General features: G+C 41.3%; 1 protein-coding gene across 2 annotated transcripts in view; it reads left to right on the top strand.

Moving 5' to 3' along the window:
* DYM (dymeclin) overlaps window positions 1-21,131 on the top strand; it is a 382,124-nt gene extending 360,993 nt beyond the window's left edge. For both annotated transcript variants that reach the window (XM_067545393.1, XM_067545392.1), the window contains one exon: window positions 18,474-21,131. In XM_067545393.1, coding sequence (XP_067401494.1) covers window positions 18,474-18,623 — 150 coding nt within the window. In that variant the 3' untranslated portion in view covers window positions 18,624-21,131. The remainder of the gene's footprint in view (window positions 1-18,473) is intronic.
* The last annotated feature ends 260 nt before the right edge of the window (window positions 21,132-21,391 follow it).

The raw sequence follows: 21,391 nt of genomic DNA, 5'->3' as shown, positions 1-21,391 counted from the left end.
TGAATCCCAATGGTCCCATTGGCCAGTTTCTGTCCCTCTGCCCTTGGATCAGGTAGCAGTCTCATGGTTTTTAGGGGTGACAGCTGCCTCAATCCATCCAAGTTCTACTGGTGGAGTAAGAAGGAAACCCTATGAGTTTCATTGGATGTATCCCAGAATTCCTATTAATATGCTTGCTAGAGACTATGGGAGTTCCCTTGCCACAGCAAGAGTTTAAGCTAAGACGTGCTGTGTCTATTCCAGTTCAGCAAAGATCCAGAAGCTGCAGAGGGAAGGTTTCCCAAGTCTTGTTGTTAGAAGGGACATACTACCCACCTGCAGAACCACTTTTTCTGGGCAGTGTAACAGGCTCATATCACTGAAGAGCCTGCTGGGAGATACAGTCAACTGGCATTCCCAAAGACTAAGGTAGGCAATCTCCTGATCAAAGAACAGGGCAAGTTGAGCAGGAACCCAGCCCTCAAAATTCAGTTTCGTACTCAGGGTGAGGAGTGTGAAACCCTGGTGCTGATGTTGTCCTAAGCCCTGTGTACCAAACAGCGGAGTTGTGTGTGTGAACTCCTCACTAACTGATCTCATTAGGTTTGTTTGCAGTGTTGTTGTAGCTGTGTTGGTCCGAGGTTATTAGAGAGACAAGATGAGCGAGGTAATATTTTTTATTGGACCAACTTCTGCTGGTGAGAGAGACAACAGAAGTGGTCCAATAAAAGATCCTACCCACTTTGTCTTTCATTGGGTTTGCACAGCTCTGTTCTTCAATGCTAACAGCAGCAAAAACTAGTTTTGTGAATAAGGTAGCAGATGTGACTTGCATACACCCAGGAAGCTGATTTGTGGAGTAACAAAGGGCCACAGTAACTCTTCTACCAAAACTACCCTTTAAAAATCAGCAACAGTGGGTAACAGCATCCTGTGAACCACTTCTCTCATGCTATCTAATAGGATAGGGGACACATGAACAGTGAACTCACTTAGGGTGAATGGACACAGGGAAACTCCATCCATAGTGAAGCAAAACAGAAGCCCCCAATTGTTCCTATGTGTTATTGCAACGTGAAAAGAGCCATTCTTTTCCAGCCAAACCTCCACTTAGAGTGAGGCTATTGTGTCCATAAAAGAAAAATCTTCACCATGAGAGTTCCACTGTATAAATGGCTAAGTGTGGGGAGTTACAGTGGAAAGCAATTCACTTGTAAGAGTGACCCAGTCACCAGCTCGTGGCCCTCCTGTACTCTGCCACTCACAAATGATACAGTCACTCAGAGAAATGTAAATGCCCTCCATCCTGAGGTAATGCATATTCTTTCTGTCTGTGGGCTTCACTCTCACCGAGTCTCTTTCCCTGTAACGTTGTAGAGGCTTTTCTGTCATTACACTTCTATATTTTTCTTCTGAATAAAAATGAATTTGATTTCCTACATTTGGGGTGGGCCTGCTTATCTCGAAGAATGATTCTCTGTTTGCTGAGCCTCTAGTTAAGAAGGGAGCATGTCAGTCATAGTGTACATTTTCCAGTCCACAAAGATTACAGAGCCAAAGGTCTGCAGACTGAATAGGGATGTTAGTCAGCATGTCCTGAACTTAAGATAGATAAGGGTCCACTTCCTAGGCTGCCCTGATCAGAAAGTTAACAGTTGGTGACAGTAAGTCTGTCTCTGCTCTTAAGTAATTGTTATCATTTTGTAATATTTACAGGTCTGGCTCCCTCAGATTAAAATGTACAAAATCAAAAAGAACTTCTTCCTTCAGAAACATACACCATTGCTTTCTCCCAAACACTGTATGTTTTTTTTTTTTTTAAGGGGAGGATGTTGCAGGCTTGGCACGCCATGCAGGCGACATACTTAGTGGGTGGGGGTGGAGGGAAGAGGATATCAGTTCTGTCTTCATCTCTGTGGGCTACTTCTATGTAAAAGTAAAACTACAAAATGAGCTGCACGGAGCCCTCATACAGAAGTAAATCTGCTGTAAAAGTCAGCAATAAAAAGACAAATGGAGAACTTGTTCAGCTTGGCTCTGGGATGGTGGGGTGGGGACAGAGATTGTATTTCTCCACTCAGTGCATGAAACCAAGGTTAGTGAGGGTTTTGGACCCTGATGGAGTGATATCAGGGATAAACTTGGCCCTTGTTGCCCAAAGCAACGTTGTTTGGCTGGTTGGACCTTCTGGATACTGTCATAGCTTTACACCAACTTCCAGTGAAAGCACATCTGGGACCTCGTCACTAGAAAACTATGCAAACTGAATCACTGTGCTCCTTCTCTTGCCACCCTCTATGACTTGGGAAGTTTACAGCTTCTACACAACTAAAAAGAGAAAATTGCAAAAGTCTGTTTTAACCTCTTTGACTTTTATTTTTCGGGAAGTTCATCTATTGAATCCCTGGAATTTAATAAACACTTTATTCCCTGCCTCTGTGGATGAAACTGGAAGCCTCCATAACTAAATCATGGGATAATAGGGAAGTCTCAGAAAAAATGGTAACTTCCAAAAGCAAACTCCTTAACTATGTCATCCAAAGGGTAGTTTGTACTCCCAACTCCCTTTACCCCTCCTGTTTCATTATGGGCACCAACCAGAAATAGGAGGGAAAGAAGCACCAGAGGTTTAACAGGTGATCTGTGACTCTTCTTCATGATAAACAAAAAAGGCACAATTTAATACGAGGCCAACAAAAATATCCTCTTTTTTCCTTCCTAGAGAAAACTACTGCAGCCATAACAATACCTTGAAAAATAATTTGAAAGTACAGTAATGCTCCGAATTGTCATTTGTGTAAATACACTCTAATAAAGAGCCAGATCAGAGTTTGCATGCCTGCCTCCCAGCACACCTGAAGCACATACCAAGAGCAGAAAAGCATGCCCTGTTCTGGCTTATTGCTTAACCATAAAAAGTTGGTCATGTTCTTGAAGCTTGATTGTTTCTCTTATTGCTATGGAATGTAATAAACATACAGTGTGATTATTTTATATTGCTGATCACAACTCCCTGGTTCAGTCCCACTCTGAGTTTTGTTTGCACAGTTGGTAGATTACAGTATCTTTGCGTTGGGGAAGGGTAGGTCAGCTTGTAATGAGGGCTTTTATCTGATTTTGCTCTTGTAGTAGAATATCACTCTTGTTATAGGGGAGCACTAGAAGAGGGGCTTGTATGCTAACGTAGGTGGAGCAAGATTAGAAGATGGTATCTCTAGCACAAAATATTTCCACCGTAAATAACATTTTATACCAGTCTTCTTTCAAAATCAAAATAGCAGTGAAAACGTCACCACTTTACTGTTGTGACTTTGAAGATAAAAGTACAGTAGCTCTCTTTATGGGAATTTTATTTCCCATATTTTCACTAACGTGTGGATGTCTGTATAAAATTTATGGACAGTACATTGCACTACGTCGTCTACTATGAATAAATAACTAAATATAAGGCGTGAATTCATTATTCAGCTGTTTCTTGCTCTCAGAACCTTGTGTGTGTTTTATATTTAGAGACCCATTTAAAACTTCTTGTGACTCTTTTTCAAGACAGTTCAATTTTTCATGGGTAAGATTTGTAACAAATCTGCTTAACAAGAGATAAAAGCATGTGATTAACTTTTGAAAAGATAATTGGCATGTAATAGTCTGACAAGACAATTGGAATAACTTTGTTGTTGTTTGTAATATTTCATATTTTATGAGAGGTACAGAGTGTAGACAGGGCTGTAATTGTACTCTACTGATATAGCCCAGAGTGCATTGCTCTGTATATTGCTGTGCACCTTCCTCTAGGAACAGTATCCCTTGCTCAGGCAGTATAAGATAGCTGTTTAGATCTTTCCCAGAATGCACTGATACACAGCATGGCTGGTGTGAGTGTAGACGCACAAGCACAGCTGACATGTGGGTGTATTGTGGAAAGCTGCTGAGGAGACGTGAATCAGTCCTGTTTCCAAACCAGATGAGTTTCATATAGTCATTACCAAAACATGGCTGTATTTGTAGTCTAGAGATGGTTTAATTGGATAGTACTTCCTTCACAGTCCATTGGGACCATTCCTAGATCAGCAAAAGAGACTACTGCAGGGAGACCCAGTGCAGTGCTTATTCTCCACAAGAGCCAAGTGTGTTATGTCCATGACACCCAGTGATCAGGACAGACCCAGAAACTAAGCTCAGTAGTAAAAATCATGCCAGCCAAACTAAGATTAAAACATTAAACTGGGAGAAAATGAATGCACCAGCGTGAGAGTTGCTTAAACCCAGAGGTTCTCAAACTGGGGGTCGGGATCCCTCAAGCGGTCATGAGATTATTATGACGGAGTCGCGAGCTGTCAGCTCCTGCACATGCCATGCATGGCTGACAGCCAGAACCCTGCAGAGAGCAGTGAACAGAGACCAATGGCTCCTGACCAGGTGCTCTGAAGGCAGCACCATCCCCAGCAGCAGCACAGAAGTAAGGGTGAACATGGCATGGAGGAGTCATCACTTTTGGGGGGGGAGTAATCACAGCCTGAAATATTTTCAAAGGGGGTCCCAGAAAAAAAAGTTTGAGAACCCCTGCTTTACCCCTTTCCTTTGTGATGTCAGTTACAACCTTCAAAGGGCATTTATCTGTCATAATTTGTAGAGACACCAACTTTAAAGTTCATGTCATTGTACAAGGCTTGGACTAGATTGGCTCTTCCCTCCTATGTATTTATAGGTAATTTGGAAACTCAGATTGCTGAAAGGGCTGGATGCATCTCTCCCGAGAAAGCCACCATCACTCCATTCATTGACCAAGAGGGTAGTCAGAGGATGATGTGTTGTACCTTCTCCCCAGTGGCTAAGTGCTAACTTCCACACCCCCTGCTGGCCTGGGGAGGGAGGGATCATATTCTGATTCCTGTTGCAGCTTTGTGCCTTTTAAATTGTTGTTAAAGGGGACAGATGTTCACTTGTTTTAAAGGCCATAAAACTATGTCAAAAAACTACTTCAATTTATAATAGATGCTCAAGTCCCTTTAGATTGAATGTGGTATCAGGGTTGCAATATGGTCCCAGCCCATATTTTCATCTGTTATACTGGACATTTGTTGCATGTTGGCATTGCACTTAGCTATATTATGATGATGGGAGCCATATAAATACCTAATATAGGTAGACTAAATGCCTCCTAATCTTTAATGTATTTATCCTCACAACACCCCTCTGAGATAGAAAAGTCCTCTTATCTCCATTTTACAGATTGGGAACTGAGGCAGAAAGACAGTAAGTGACTTGCCCAGGGTTATACTTGAAGTTTGCTGTGAAACTGGGAGTTGAAGCCAGGAATCTTGCGTCCAAGCAAGCCTCTAAATGTTGGACCATTCTTCTGCTTTCTCTGAGGGTACGTCTTCACTGATGGCGGCAAATTCACCGCCGTCAGATCGATCTATCTGGATCGATTGAGCAGTCAGTGAAGACCCGCTCGATCGATCCAGAAGTCGACGCATTAAAACCACCCCCTTAAGTGGTGCAGCGTGGTGAAGATGCCGCGTAGAAGGGGAGTTATGAAGTCGACGGGAGTTACGCAAGCTTCACATACTCCCGTCGACTTCCGCCATATTTCAAGGTAAGTGTAGACCAGGCCTGAGAAACACCATAGTGCAAATATGTGTTATGTATTCTGCATTCATTCCCTAAGTCAAATTCCCATTAATGTCAATGCAAGCTCCAAACACAGACTACAAAATAAAAAACCTACCATGAGAGGATTCAAAAGAAGATTTTTGCCCTGAATTATATAGGTAAGTTCTTGGATTCAAAGCCAATCTTCTTATATCTGACATGCTACTCTATAAATGTGCTTCTTTCACTAAATACTGAAACCAAGCAAAAATACACCTTTATAAACAAAGAAGCACACACTGTGTAATGCCATGGAACCCTTTGGCAAATCCTGAATTATCAAGTATTCCTTCTTGTTTTGTATTAGCCCATTGTATAAACACCAGCACTGCACTGTACAGGTAAAATTATGAATCTGAGAGCACTGTTAACTTTGTCTAAGGCACTACAGTTACAGAAACACTTGTGCTACTAATAACAGTGTTGATTTACTGTACTCAATCCCACTTTAAATAAGCACACACACTCATTATTTTTTATTTATTTCCTATCTCTGGGCAGTGTGATCTAGTTGCATTTTGGATTCAGAACAATAAAGTGGATACTCCAGTTCTAGACCTTTGAGAGGGAGGGGGGCTTCCCGCTTTACCCAGCCTACAATTTGCAATTGGGATTCATGACTTCCTTAAGTCGATTTCTTTTTTTTGGATTTAGGGCTTGTCTACACTTACCTCCGAGATTCGGCGGCAGTCAACTGAAGTTACGCAAGCTACGCAAAAAACTTGCATAACTCTGTCGACTTCTCTGCTTCTCTTCTGCGCACCGTCTTCACTGCACTGCGCCACTTGAGAAGGTGGTCTTAATACGTCGATTTCTGGATCAACTGAGCGGGTCTTCACTGACTGCTCAGTCGATCCAGAGAAATCGATCTGACGTCCGTGAATTTGCCTCTGTCAGTGAAGACATAGCCTTAGATGTAGCACATTTGAAAGGGAGCAGGTTTTAAACATGGTCCATTTACAAATCCTGGGAGGAAAGTCTTAGAAATCACATCTTCTTTTAAAGATACAAGATTATTTTTAACCATGTAAAAACACAGTAATTTTGAGCCTATATTATATTTTTACTTCCATATTCATTCTTATTAGACAACTCTACATCTTAGATCGGGGCTGGTCTTAAAACACATTTGTACTCAGAAAAGTAAAGATATGAAATGACTGTGCTTCCTGTGTAGTCTGCAGAACACACAGGTCCTCCGGCGGTAAAGTAAGCTGCATGGAATTCATTTAATGTAACTAGAACACATTAACACGTGAAGAATGGGAGTGACTTAAGGTGAAATCCTGGCCTCAAAGACTTCAATAGGGCTAAGATTTCACACTTAGGAAAGGACTACAGTTAAAATGCTGCAGCCGCCCAGCTGCAGCGATGCAGTTGTGCTGCTGTAGCACTTCTGTGGAGACACTACTATGCCAACGGGGTGCTTCTCCAGTCGGCATAGTTAATCCACCTCTATGAGATGCGATAGCTACGTTGACAGGTGAATGGGTAAGTTTGAGGGCCAGATTCTGTAGTCTTACTCAGGCATAGCTCTTGCTGACTTTAGTGTGAGCTGTGCCTGAATAAGATCTGCAGGGTTTGCAAACCAGAAGCCATATTTTCATACTCTTGATCAAGTTACAAATATCAACATCTTCTATGTATATTGGAAGTAAATCTGTAGCTCCTTATGTAATACAAGCAGTTCAAATTTATAATCAGAATAGTTTCCACAAACACATTGCTTTTTTGTTGTTGTGAAAAGCTTTGCCCAGCATTCATTCGATAGCTGTCTGGGTTTTGACTGAAGAGCAGGAAGTTTGAGCCGTAAACTCATTTACCTCTTCCTTAACACTGACAAAAATAGCATTTACTCATTACGAAATGTGTGGTCTCTGCAAATCCTTAGTTAGGAAGCAATATATGTCCATTTCATGTCAATAAAGGTTATCTCTCTTAGTCCAAGAGGCTCATCTCCATTTGTGCAGTAGGAAAACTGACAATTTGCAGCAATATATTTTAATGCTAGTAAAAAGCAAGTCTAGGGATTATTCTGTTTTTCAGTTTTTAATTCCCTAAATTCAAAAACACCCAAAGGATTTTACTTCTCTGTCTGAGTGGTCTGTCAGGTATTGTGCCTAATGGTACCATAAATGCTCTAGCAGAGTTAGAAGCTGGAACCATTTTATATATTTTTGTCAGTAGTTTGCTGCTTGTTTAATCAGTGGGTTTAAATAATCCCCTGATTTGTTTCCCAGGATTTCAGCCTTGAAAACTTGCCTCAGCATTCTTACTTATATGCTTTCATTATGAAGTTATTTATCATCACCTGCAGCACCACCACTGTATTCTCTCCACTACAAAATAAAGACTTCTCTTGTATCTTCAGGAAAACCTATTATAGATCCAAACAGATCTTGCAAAGGCTGACCATACTTCTCTTCCTCTTTGTGACTGGTGGTTCTTATTTTATAATTGACTAATTTCCATTCTTCAGATGTTTACACCTATCTTCCAGACCTATCATCCTATAACATGTCAACCTTATTCCTACTGTAGCTTCTGCAGTGTTCAAAATAGCCTTGGAATGTTTTTATTGCATCTTTCCCTAGCACTCTCTTACATTATACCAAACCATACTTTTTTCCATGGTTCTGTCTGACTTTTAACTTCCGAGCTGCCATCTTGTAAATATCCATGATAGATGCATATCCAGTTACACAAGATAATGTAAAGAACAATCCTGCAATGGCAGGCAAATTGTAATAATAATGGTCTTAGATGAGTGCTTCCCTTCTGTTCTGAGATCCTCTTCTCGCATGAGCCACTGGTATGACAAGCTATACTGGTAACCAGCCAGTGTTGTTATGGATAACACAAAACAGCCATGGTGGACATTAGGCTCCCTTTCCAGTCTTCAATTTCTTCTGCTAGTCTAGTATCCTGTCTGAAAATGGCCCAGCACCAGATGCCTCAGAGAAAGGTTCAAGACACACAAGGTGAGTAACTGGTCAGGAGTCTCTTCCTAAAATCCTTAGAGGTTGCCTGAACTCTGAAGCATCAGAGTGCATATTCCTTTTTGTTTGTATCTTCGTAATCCTATCCAGGAACTGTGGATGTTCTCGTAATTCATGTGAATACCCAGCCCTATCCTGAATCCTGTTCTACAGAAACAGTTGTTACCGTCTGCTGCAAAACTACAGCTAAAACTTGTAAAAATTGGTATGTGCTTTAGGAATCCTTACAGATTAAAAGGGTGATATGGAGGCAAGAATATTTCTGCAACTTCTGTTTGGATTTATGAATTGTGATAATCAATCTCATTGCTGCAGAAGAGAGCAAGAACATTCTGTACCATATAAAAACATGAAGATGAGCGTTTTTTGCTGGTGCATTGCTTTGGTGACATAGATGTATTCACATGTTTGATGTTCGGTATCTTTTTGCCAATAAAACACAATTTTAAGGTGAGAAATCTAGAAATCTAAGGTGAGAAATTGAGGTAGAGAAGTTCTTAAGAACAGTGACAAATGTTACTCAGATTACTTTTTTCTCCAAAGCTATCACTGTAAATTTCATTTGTGCCCCCAAGCAATAATATATAGCCTTAACAGTTGATTCTAATTGCATTTAAGTATGTCACAGTGTTCACAGACTTAAACTAGGTCAGGGGTTCTCAAACTTTTTTTGCTGGGACCCCCTTTGAAAATATTACAGGCTATCATGACCTCCCACCAGAATACCATGCCACCCTTTCTTCTGCACTGCAGCAGTGCTGTCTTCAGAGCTGGGTGCCCGGCCAGCAGTCGCTGCTCTTGCAACGCCCCTACAATAGTCTTCCGACTCCTTTTTGGGTCAGGATCCCCAGTTTGAGAAACACTGCAATACAATATTAATGTTTCCTGCACATGGGGTTTCTGATAGTGCACAAAATCTTACTCAGAATCCTTGGTTATCTGCAATAATTTCTCTCAATGGGATTATGACTGTGTTTTTCTGCATGGATGTTTACTGACAACTATCGTGATGTTCCTCCAGAGATGAGTTGGCTTCTCCATATGACATAAATCACGCAATTGCTGAACTCAGTATACATATACTTTCTCCTTACCTCCATCCCTAATCTCATAAAGCGTATTCATTGTAATCTCTTTGGCAAACATTAGCTGATAGTATGTTTTAATGCTCGTTCATTGTACCTCCCTTTGAATTGAGTGATATGAATGAGGAAGATCATATCAGTGACCTAAACTTATTGAAACATTTTGTTTGTTTAGATTGTAAATTTTTCAGGGCAGAGAGTGTTGTATCTGGATTTGTAAAGTGCTGTGTAAATTTACATGTTTTATTAGAACTACTAGCATATATGTGGCATAATTACAAATAGTCACTTCACTTAAGGTGAGCATGGGTTACCTGGACAATTGACTTAACCCACAAAAATACCATTTTCCCAAACTGATTTTCTATACAGACCATGCTATTGTTTAAACTACATAAAAAATTTTTACCCATGCAGATGTTTTCCAAACCTTCCTTTTTTTTTTTTTTTTTTTCCACTTTTCAGTTTTCTTCACTTTCTGGACAAACTTCTCACTCACAGCATCCCTCCCTGCCCTGATAATCTCCACCCACCCCACACACAGATCCTTGAATAAAATCTACAAATCTTGTTTTGCCTAGTACATTTCCTGGGGCCTCCTTTGTCTCTCCCAACATGAGTTTTTCAGAGTTGGTATCTATTCTGTAAATCTGCAAAAGGCATAAAAATATCAGGCAGACAGAGTGCACACCACACAGACACTTAACTAAACCACATCAGAGAGACTCTCTGTCAGCAGCAAAAAAGGAAGCGATGCAAATGTTGCTGGTGGAACCAAGAGAAAGGAACTGTATGGCCTCCCCAGAAAGAACTGAAGTACCACTGATAGGGATATCATCTCCTGGTACCCTAACATAACAGATCAGAAATGCCCTTCCAGAAATTCTGGAAAACGGGACACCTCCAAAGCACATAGTCTTCTTATACATGCCAGGGAATGGGTACAAAGTGCTGCTATTGCATTATTTTGGATTGATCAGCTATTAGTTTGGCACAAATTGAGACTGTTGAGATCAAGTCTGGAAAAAGACCTCATGGATTTTGCTGGGCTGTTTAGCTATTCTTCTTGTGCTGATAAACTCTTAACGCCTTGCATGTTGGCACATTTGAGGGGGACTGACATGCTGTAAGAACACACATGCCTCAGTATGTCATTCCAGTGCATTAATTAGCCGTGTTGGGATAAATTTTCCTTGTGATGCATATAACGTTAGGAGTAAGTCTTCACTATCATGCTGAATCTTTAGCTAATTCTTTTTGCTAGCTTTGATGAACTGCTAATACAGAGTCAGATCACACAGCTGCTCCCCACACAGCACTCCTATTAGCAGAAGCAGTATGAAGCCTGTAATTTGACAATGTGCCACTGGGCTGCTAAATGAGACCAAGGGAAGAGTTTTCAAAAGCATCTATATCCCATATTCAAAATGATTTAGGAGTCTCCTTGAAAGTCAACAGGAATTAGGCTGCTAGGAGTTTTGTGGTTTGTTTGTTTTTCTATAAACAATATACATATACGCTATTTGAGAAAAGGAGGTGTCTCCAATGCCAAATAGTTAACCCCATACTTTGATACTTTTCCTTTCTCCTATTATTGCCCCAGTCCATATGACTAACCGGCTTTCCATCCAAAGCAATACCAAAGCTGCTGTAAGACCTCCTATCCTGATTTACTCAGTCAATCTTAGACCAGTTCCATGTGCCATTGCTCATGTTTTGTTGCTAAATGGAGATCAGCCACTGACATGACATTGAGCCCTAAATCATAACTTTATTTTTTTTAGATGGGCTGAGGAAATAGTGAATTTTAAATGGCGTTAGCCCCTCTGGAGCTGTGCCAATGTAATCAGCTACTTGTGATGCTGTCTTTCTAATCTTTAGGTGCAGGAAAAATTTGTCGTTGAACTTTTGTGGTAGCAAAGTTATTGCAGTTTAATTCTACATCTGTTCATTGGACTTCCTGTGGTTTTTCATCGAATCGTATGATAAACAGCTCAGACAGTCTGTAGCTCTTGGTCTGTCTAGTTATACCACTGCTCCAACCACTAAATCTGACTTCTGCTTTGTCTAGCAGAAGAAAGCAAGATAGGCCACTGTGATAGGTTGATTCACCAAAGCTGATAAACTTGCTCTCTGCATTTAAGGCTGCAATTGAAATCCTAGCATTACCTCAGGCTTTAAAATTCAAACTAACAGAATGTCTTTAGAATTGTTTCTATTTTAAACTAGCTTGGGTCTATCGGATTGCTTTTGCTTCATGAGGTAGTGGCTGCCCACAAATGCAGAGAATGGCCGGACATGTTTAGATCATGTTTAGATCATGACAGGAGAAAGAACTAGGGGCTGATTTTCCCTGAATAAAATTTTCAAAAGTTGCTAGCGATTTTAGATGCATCCATTTTTGCGTGCACAACTTGAAGTGTCCTAGAGGCACCTGATTTTCAGAAAGCACTGAGCACCCACCCTCTGAAAATCAGGGCCCTTTGAAATGTTTCATTGCGGGTATCCAGAAGCTGAAGCACCCAAAATCAATAGCCACATTTGAAAAATCTTGGCCTCCGTGTTTGTTTTTCCAGAATTCAGTTAGGCTAAACAGCATGCAGAAGAAAATAGTTTCCCGGATTATTAGTCTGAATTGCAGTATGTGGAATTTTGTTGTCTATGGTACAAATCTCTGTGTGTGTCTGTTGTTAAATGAGCATGTTTGTGTTTCTCGTGACTGTTCTAAAACACTTGTGTCATGTGAGGTACTTTTACAGCTGTCCTGGAGTGATGATTCAGTACTGTCTCTCATACTTCTACTGCAGTTGTCAAAGGCCCCACTTCATCCATTTAGAAATAGTACATGTAAAAATAAATTGCAGAAGGTTGCATTTAAACATGCTTTTACTGCTTTGAACTACTGTATGTAAAAATTGTTAAAGATTTATGTCAACTGTCTGACCTTTTAGGGGATACTTAATCCCTGCTGTCATTGTAAACTGTTTTTAAATCAGTTTAGTGAGTCAGGAACAGCTCATTTAAGAGAAGTCTTTACCTTGATAATCATAAATGTTCACTTAGCGTGTGTTTGATAAACACCCCGACCTTTTTAAATGGAGCAATACAGGATTATTTTTCTTTATACTTACGAAATATGAAGAGGTGCTTGATTGGTAAATCTGGAGATTGGGGACTTTTGCTATTCTCAAAACTGAGACAGCCTGGATAGTCCCCACTCTGGCTCTCCAGCATGCCTCAAGATTGAACTGGAGAGAGCCTCATTAGGAACAAGATGGCTTACTCTCCATGCGCATTCAGTTCTTGGCCTCTTTGTTAAAACTGCCAGAAAGGGGGTCAATTATGGTAGCTTTTTGTGCATGACGTGGATGCCTTTTCACATTAGACTATCAATTAATTTGACATGGGCCACTAAACAGCCATTGATAATTATACTGACTTTACAGAGGCTGGATTGGAATTAGTGAGCTAGATGTGAAAAGCTCCATATCTCCTCACCAACCCAGTGAGCCATCCAGTGTCCACTGTTTAGGTATTTAATCAGTCTGGTCATTTCTGTCATTACTTGTACTCTTTTTATTAATACATAACTGAAATTGCATGCCATATCTGCAAACCATAGCAACACTGACATAAAACATTGTAGATATCTAAAATCTTATTATCGACATTGAAATTTTCAAGATAAATTTGCAAAGTTTTCAAGAAAAAAATCCAGCATGACAATGAATCACATTTTATTACAGTGGGTTATAATCTCTAATCCTTGAATTGATTATTAAATTGCTACCATAGAGTCACAGGTGATGACAGCACTGATCAGTTTGAAGAAAGTCTTGAAAAAAATGTCTGAAGAAAAATGTAACACCATCTGAAACATTCTATGCTTTCCTTTTAGCTGAAAGAAAGTGTGTTAGGGAGAGCAGAACTTCTCAGCCATTGCTGTTGGTGTTTCTAATACCACATTTGTGTTTGTTTATGTTAAAAGGACACTATTTAACAGGCTATGTGAGAGTCCATGCTTCAAGCAATTTAATGACTGGTTGTAGATTGTGTTGCTTTAAAGAGATAATATAAGCCAGGGATTTGGGGAAATATATATTGGGTTTCTTCTTAAAGACAGTTTTGTTCACTTCTGTAGCAGCATTTATAATATTTTATATTTTTATCCTTTCACTCCAAAGTATTCCAGACCACTTTGTTAATAGCATACATTCTGCAACACTAAAGCACAACCACCTCTGGCATGGAAGATGGCACCCATGTAAGGACTTGTCTACACTAGGAAATGTAATCATGCTTTAAACATGAGTTTCAAGCACTGAGTTAGCTGGTGCAAAATTGAACATGACTTGGCCTTGTCTACGCTGACCACAAAGTCAGGAAATAATTAGGGGGAATGCTGAGGATCAGCACGGTGGAAATTTGGAAGAAGGTAATTCTTGGGATGCGGTCCCCACCCAAGACACAGGAGGAAGATCAGGATACCAGGGAATTTTGTGAAAAGGGTGGGGGAAGAAATTCTTAAGGGAATAGTAGGTCATGAAAGAGGCCAGGAGGTTTTGGGAGCGGGTGGGGAAAGAGTGACATTTAAGGGAACTGAGAATGACAGGAAAATTGGGGATACCAATGGAAAGCAAAAGGATTCCCAGGAAATCCTGAGGTTAGAAAGGAAAAGGGAAGTGCCAGGGAGACTGTAGGGATGAGGAGAAATGGGTGATGCCAGTAGCTGAAAGGAGACCTGGGGGGAACATTAAGGAAGGAGGAGGAAGGGATGTGAGGCAGATGCCAGAGTACCTGTGAAGTTCACCAGGAAAGCTCGTGGGGATATCTGGGGGAAGAGATGAAAATAGGCACAGTAGAGGTCATAAGGAAGGAGATTGTGGGTTGGGGATGATGGATGAAAGATGGGGTACTTAGAATTGAGGAAGGAGAGAATGAAGTGGGAGAAGAAACATTAGAGAAGTCTGGAATGCTTATGAGAAGGAAGGAGAACATTTTGGGTAAGCACAAGCTGCTGGACCCTGTTGTAGCCCTTGTCCGGCATCTCCCGAGCAATCTGTAGATGTCCACATTTCTATAGCTGAATCAGAGCTGTGATCCAATACCCCCTGTGTACTCCAGACAGCAGTGTGTCTGGAGCGTGTAGCCGGCATGGTCAGCTGGGCAATTGCACTCAGCAATGGCGAGCTGCTAGGTGTGCTTGCCAAGCCGGGCAACCAGGAAAAAGCATTTCAGAAATGTGTGGTGATTTAAATTGGAGGGCAACTTTCTGTCCCCCTGACCTCTGGACAGCGCAGTTCACAACAGTAGAGTGTGGGGTGTTGTGGGACAGCTCTGGGAGGCCAGTAATAGTTGACATACGTAGTGCAGTGTCTATGCTGATGCTGCATCAACCTAATTAATCAACCCTCATTCCATACACTCGGGGAGGTGGTGTTATACAGTCAGTGTAGCAGGGCACGTAACATCAGTGTGAATGAAATTTAAGTGTAGACACATCCACTGCTAGATTGATGTAAGCTGCCTTGCATTGACTTAACCGTGTAGTGTAGACCAGGCCTTAGTCTCTCTGTGGCTCAATTCCTCATCTATAAAATGAGGATAACAACACTGCCCAACTAACAGGGGTATTGGGAAGAAAAATATGTCAAAGACTGTGGGCGCTCAGATACTACAGTAACAAGGGCCATGTAAGTACCTAATATAGTTCAGAACCAAACTAGCTAGAACTATGTTTAGGATTGTAGCTCTCTCCATCCTGACCCATTGTGAGTAGAGCCATAGGGTACAGGCCAGAAGAGGATTTCAGCACATTCTGACAAATAGCAGCACACAGCAAGGTGTGATTGGCATTCATTTGAATATACTAAACCTGACACATTATACAAGCCCAAGGCATGGCCCTGAGTGCATCTATGGGTAGGTTGTTCACTTTTCTGTCCACCTGCAGAACGTTCCTAATACAACACATTTCAAGCCAAAGGCCAGACTAATTTGTGGCTTGTTGTAATTACAGTTGTATAGGAAGGCACTGCTCACATCAAACTACTTTGATGATGACAACACAGGGAAATATCTGAAATTATTTCCATGTTTTTGTTGCTCCCTAGAGCACAAATAAACAAAATAAATAAATGTAACAAAATAAACCTGGATGCCAAGTGGCCAAGAAAACTCCATTCAAGAGAGAGACATTCCGATGGGAAGAGACTGTCGGGCCAACACACGGAAGCACTGACAGTCTGAGCTAGAGAAAGGTGATAAGGTGTCCCTTCATTATTAATGGGCAAAGAGGCTTCTAAGCCATTGTCATCCTTGTTCTAATCATGTTGCACCATGGCAGTTTATTCTTAGCCTTAGCCACATCCTTATTAATAATGAAATGGGCCATGTTTTATCTTACCCCAGTGATTACTGTAATGTGGCTTTTATCTGCATCCCTGCCAGGCTGTTGACACAGGCAACATTTAGAAGTAGATAAAATGAATGAATTGCACAATGTAGAAATATGTTCAGCTCTTCCCTAAAAAGTGCTAATTGACAGTAAACTAATGGCTGCTGTGTTAGGAAGTGTATACGCTGGCTTTCTGGGGGGGCTGCCTGTCTGTGCTCTATGTTCCACTGTTGGAGGGAAGAGGTGAAAGAGACTGGAGACTGTGGAGGCAGGCTAGCAGACTACCTGGGGACAGGCTACGTTAATTCTGGAAAGTGCTTTACCCACGGATGGTACAGCAGAGCACCAGACATGGTGGAAATGATTGTGTGCAGTGTAGTTGTAGATGTGTTAGTTCCAAGATGGTAGAGAGACGAGATGGGTGAGGTAATATCTTTTATTGGGCCAACTTCTGTTGGTGAGAGAGAGAGAAGCTTTTCAGCTACTCAGATCTCTTCTTCAGGTCTGGGAAAGGTACGCCGAGCATCGCCGCTAAATACAAGATGTTAACTGGGCTACTCTGCCTTGAATGGTCCCTTAGAATGTGGGCTAACTACTTATGCTAAACCATCTCTTCCATCTTTCATTTAGCTGTGATGCTCAGAGTACCATTCACAGATCCAAAGAAGACCTCTTTGTGGTTCGAAAGCTTGCCTCTCTCACCAGTAGAAGCTAGGCCTAGTCTACACTAGAAAGATAAGTCGACTCGTATTAGGTCGATTTACAGCCACCGCAGTAATTACTCCTGGTGCATGTCCACACACTACTGTCCTCCTTGGGTGGGTGGAGTGTGTCCTCTCTAGGAGCACTTCCACTGACCTAAGAGAGGCAGTGTGGGAGGCTGACAGCCTGGTCTCTCAGCTCCCCAGGCAGTTGCCCCACAGACTCCAGGGCCCCCATTGACCCCCACCACATTCCCCAGAGGGAGCCAGGGGAAGCCAACTGGGGCTTCTCCCTTCCCTGTTCCCCTGTACCCCCCGAGAGCCAGTGGAAGCCACTCGTGGCTTCTTGCCCCCGTAAAGTGGGGTCCAGTTAACCCAGCCTCACACTCCCCATCTACTTCCTGCAGAAAGCCAGGCAGCCTTGTCAATCTCACGGCTCCCTCCCAGGCGCCCAGGGTTGCTTTCCTCCCTGCTCCCAGCCAGGAGCCAGGGTTGACCTGCCCGGGGCTGTTCCCTTCCCCGCTTCCAGCCAGGAACCAGGAGAAGCTGCCTGGGGTTTCTCACCCAACCTGGAGCGGGTCCAGCTGAAGCCTGCAATTGACAAGAATGATAGCTAACAGCCAATGTAAGGAGCGCAGTGTCTACACTGACACTGCGTCACCTTACCTATGCCAACATAAGCCCTACACCTCTCGTTTAGGTGATTTTATGATGTCGATATAGCAAGGGAGATACATGGGTGAGAGGAGCACTTGAATATGTACACCTCCACTGTTTTGTCAACAGAAGCTGATTTTTGTTGACAAAACTCTAGTGTAGCCCAGCTCTTAGTCCAATAATAGATATTACCTCACCTTCCTTGTCTCTTTAACTGTGGAAATGATATAGTTTGGCCAGTAATTGTGTGTGTGTGTGGGGGGGTGGATTTGTGTGTCAGGATAACAGGGTAAAAAGGCACTCAGATGGGTATAGTGTATGAACTTACATGTATTCCATTCTATTTCATCTTTAATGCATTTCATCTGAAGGGCTCAAATGGCTTTACAAGCAATTTAATTAAGTCTCACAGCAGCCCAGTACTATCCTTCTTAAAAGATGGGTAAACTGAGGCACGGGAAATTAATGACTTGCCTAAGCCACAAAGTGAGTTAGTGGCAGAGCGAGGAATAGTATCCAGGAGTCCAGACACTCAGCCTTCCTAATCTAATCACACTTCCTTCCTCAAACCACACTTCCTGGAAGGAGAGAGCTGAGACATCTGTATATAGAACAGTCTTCAAAAGTTGGAGAAATAAGTCAGTTTACCATAACATTTTGTTTTCCTGAAACAAATCATAAAATGTCATACACATTCCTAGGGCCTGTCAAAATGAGTTGCTTTTCAAGGAGCTGTGGACCATAATAGCATAATTCATTTTTATATCAACTAAAACAGATCTACATGTGCATGGACAGAAGTGTTGGCCAGGGCTGCTGTATCTTACAGTTTTCCTTTTCACAACTTTTCATGTTATTAAGGTTCCATCTGTTTAGCGTTAGCTAATGGCCCATCTCATGCGTGACACCCGGAGATCTACTGGAGCAACCAGGATGAGGTGTGTCTACAGGTTTAAGAATTGATGCAAACCCTCATTCACCAGGCTTTTGTTTCTTGTTGCAGAAATTCCCAGAACTGAAGTTTAAGTATGTGGAGGAGGAGCAGCCCGAAGAGTTCTTCATCCCCTATGTCTGGTCCCTGGTGTACAATTCTGCTGTGGGTCTGTACTGGAACCCACAAGACATCCAGCTTTTTACAATGGACTCTGGCTGAGGGAGAAGAAGCCAAACAACAGAGCCAGCTCTGCTCTGTCTTATTCCAGGCGGATAAACTCGAAACTGCGTTGTGAATATGTGACCCCTCCCAGTGTGCATCCTCTAAACGTAAAGCTTAGCGAGAATGAAGCTTGCTACTATTGTACAGTACAACTTGGACATTTTGGTACCAGACGGCAGCAAACATGCTTGGAAGCAGATTGTGGCGTGGGAGAGAAACTGACAAGCGTGTATGCAAACTTTTATTTCTATTTTGTGAAACCTAGAGCTTATCCAATGAAAATGAGGCCTTAGACATGCAGTGCGATGTTACCACCACCAAGAAAACTGAGAGCTTTTTAAACTAACATGGGGAAATGAGGAAAGAGAGCCTGGTAGTTGATTTGGAAGTGGCATTTATATTTTTATTACCTTTAAGTGATGCAATTTCTTTGGGTCAAGGTCTTTGAACACTGTCATTTTCTACAATGGACTCTTCGTCTAACCAGTACCATGCCTCCTCTCATGGCCATTTATTTTGGTGACATTGAAATGTCTACAATTTCTAAAATACCTCTATTAATGTAATCTGAGTGAATTAGCAGACTGCATATTAATCAAATGATGTTTCTAGACAGAGAGGATACTGTGGTATGCGTAGGAGGGTTTTCAACTGTGAGACTTTTCTTTTGAAGAGCTGTCAAAACAGTTTTGACGGTTAATACTCTTTATAGGGCTTGAAACACAAGCTTCCAAAGGAAAGTCCCTCACAGACTCACATTACAGTACTTCTGTACAAAAGCTTTTCCTGGAAATTGACCACATAAACAAATCTCCAGAGAAAAGAGTTTGTAAAAGTAGAGCTATGCCACATAAAAAGTTCAACGGTGTCTGATGGGAATCCCTGGTGAACCTTTATGTTAAAAATTCCCCTTTTTTGCTGCTAAAGGGCATTACAGCAGAGGTATGGATTTAACAGAATGTGGAATGCTTCAGAATGAATGTTTTCAAGTGTTCTTTCCTGAGGTACCTAGTTTAATGAAAATAATTAAAACGTTCTCTCTGCAGGTAGAAAAGCAAAAGAAATAGGTTGACATTATTTTAACAGTGACTTTTTCCCCCGGCATATCACGGATCTGTTGGTCTCTGGGACAAGCTCCTGACAGTGTTCACTTCCACTTGCTCACAGAAACTCCTGCTACACTTTGTGCTGTTTTGTGGAAGTCTCTGTCACTAGATCAAGTGCACACTGCATGCCAAAATATAAAGATAAGGGAATTGGTTCCCACATATATATGGCAAATCCCTCATTTCACTGCCTGATCCAGTATGTTCTGTTTACAGACTTGGAGGGGGCAGTGTACATACACTTTCTCATCATCTGAGTGGCTTTAAAGAGTTTCCTGTGCTCATTTTTCTTTTGCTGAAGTGGAATTGTACTTGGTTTTTACCCGCTTGTTTGGAAGCAAAGTCCTTTTGGACAAATGGAACTGCTGGGTTTTAAAAAATTGCTTTCCCTATGGAATTAAAACTAGAATTACAAAGAGCTGTGCCTACCGTAGGTATTCCTACAGCTTTCAAGTAGAGGTAGCTTTTGGGAGGAGGCAACATGAAGCCAGGAGCGTCAGCTCTTTTGAGTGTAAAATATGGGAAACAATTGATCTGTGACTGAAAATGTGGGTATGTTTGTGTTACATTTTGGGTTTGGTGGGGGGGTTTACATCTCTGAACAAAAGTCAAAGGGGAATGAATGGCTTTTGTGTTAGCTGTAGTGATTTGTAATTTTATCCTAAATAAAGGACTAGAGTGTTTGTGAGTCAGGAGAACTGCACAGCCGTTAGAATGGTCATTCTAACAGTGCACTTTAAACTGTGGATTCTGAGACTAACTGGATGGTTCAGTTCTTCAACTGATGTAACCACACTGAGAGTCTAATCTTGCCATGTAAAGAGCATCCTCCACCACCATTGACGTCAGTGATAGTTGGGAACATCCATGACCTCCCAATTATTGGCGGGTGTGTCAACTTTGAGAGAATCTGATTTTCTTTAAAAAGAACTTTACATAAGCAAAGGGACTCATAAACCTGCAATCTGATAAAGAGAGGTCAAACAAGACACTGAATCGATGAAGGAGTCACATGTAATAATTTCAGTTTGTCCTCTTAATGACATTGCGCTAAAGTAAAAGAGAAGCTTGCTTGTTCCAATGCAATACTTTTCTTGTGCAGTTAATTAAAATATAATGCGTATGGGGCCCAGCAGGTTTGTAACAGCGGGAGCCAGAATCCAAAGTTGGAGCAGTAGGGGAATCCAAGGTTTACACTGAAATCCATCCTAGTATGATTGGTTCTTTCAAGTTTCCGAGCATTATACAGGTCTAGAAATGTCTTGGAGTCTGCAGTCTGATGTGTTCACAAATACTCTATTTTCCTTCAGATCTGTAAAGTACCACTCTTAAGGATCCTTTTCATTATTTTTGTGTGAAAGATTTATTATGCAGTAATAAAAAAAAAAAAAAAACCCTGCACACAGACTGTAATTGTATTTATTTTGCATCGTAATTACTTACTGCACATAACACTTGGCCAAAGGGTTTTGATTTTCTTTTTAGACATAACATAGTTTAGACTTAACAGGTTTTATAACATTATCAGTGGTTTCCAATACAGAGAACCAGAGTTTATTTTAATAAATAGGAGATCTTTTAAATCCTGCATTTAATATGAAGATTATTTAATAATCCAATTTAATAATATTGAATTAATAATAGGAATTAAATCTTGGT

Source organism: Emydura macquarii, unplaced genomic scaffold (assembly GCF_026122565.2).
Source record: "Emydura macquarii macquarii isolate MOO-44397 ecotype Brisbane River unplaced genomic scaffold, CSIRO-AGI_Emac_v2 contig_1045, whole genome shotgun sequence".
Taxonomy (NCBI): Eukaryota; Metazoa; Chordata; order Testudines; family Chelidae; genus Emydura; species Emydura macquarii.
This window is presented reverse-complemented; position numbering and strand designations above follow the sequence as displayed.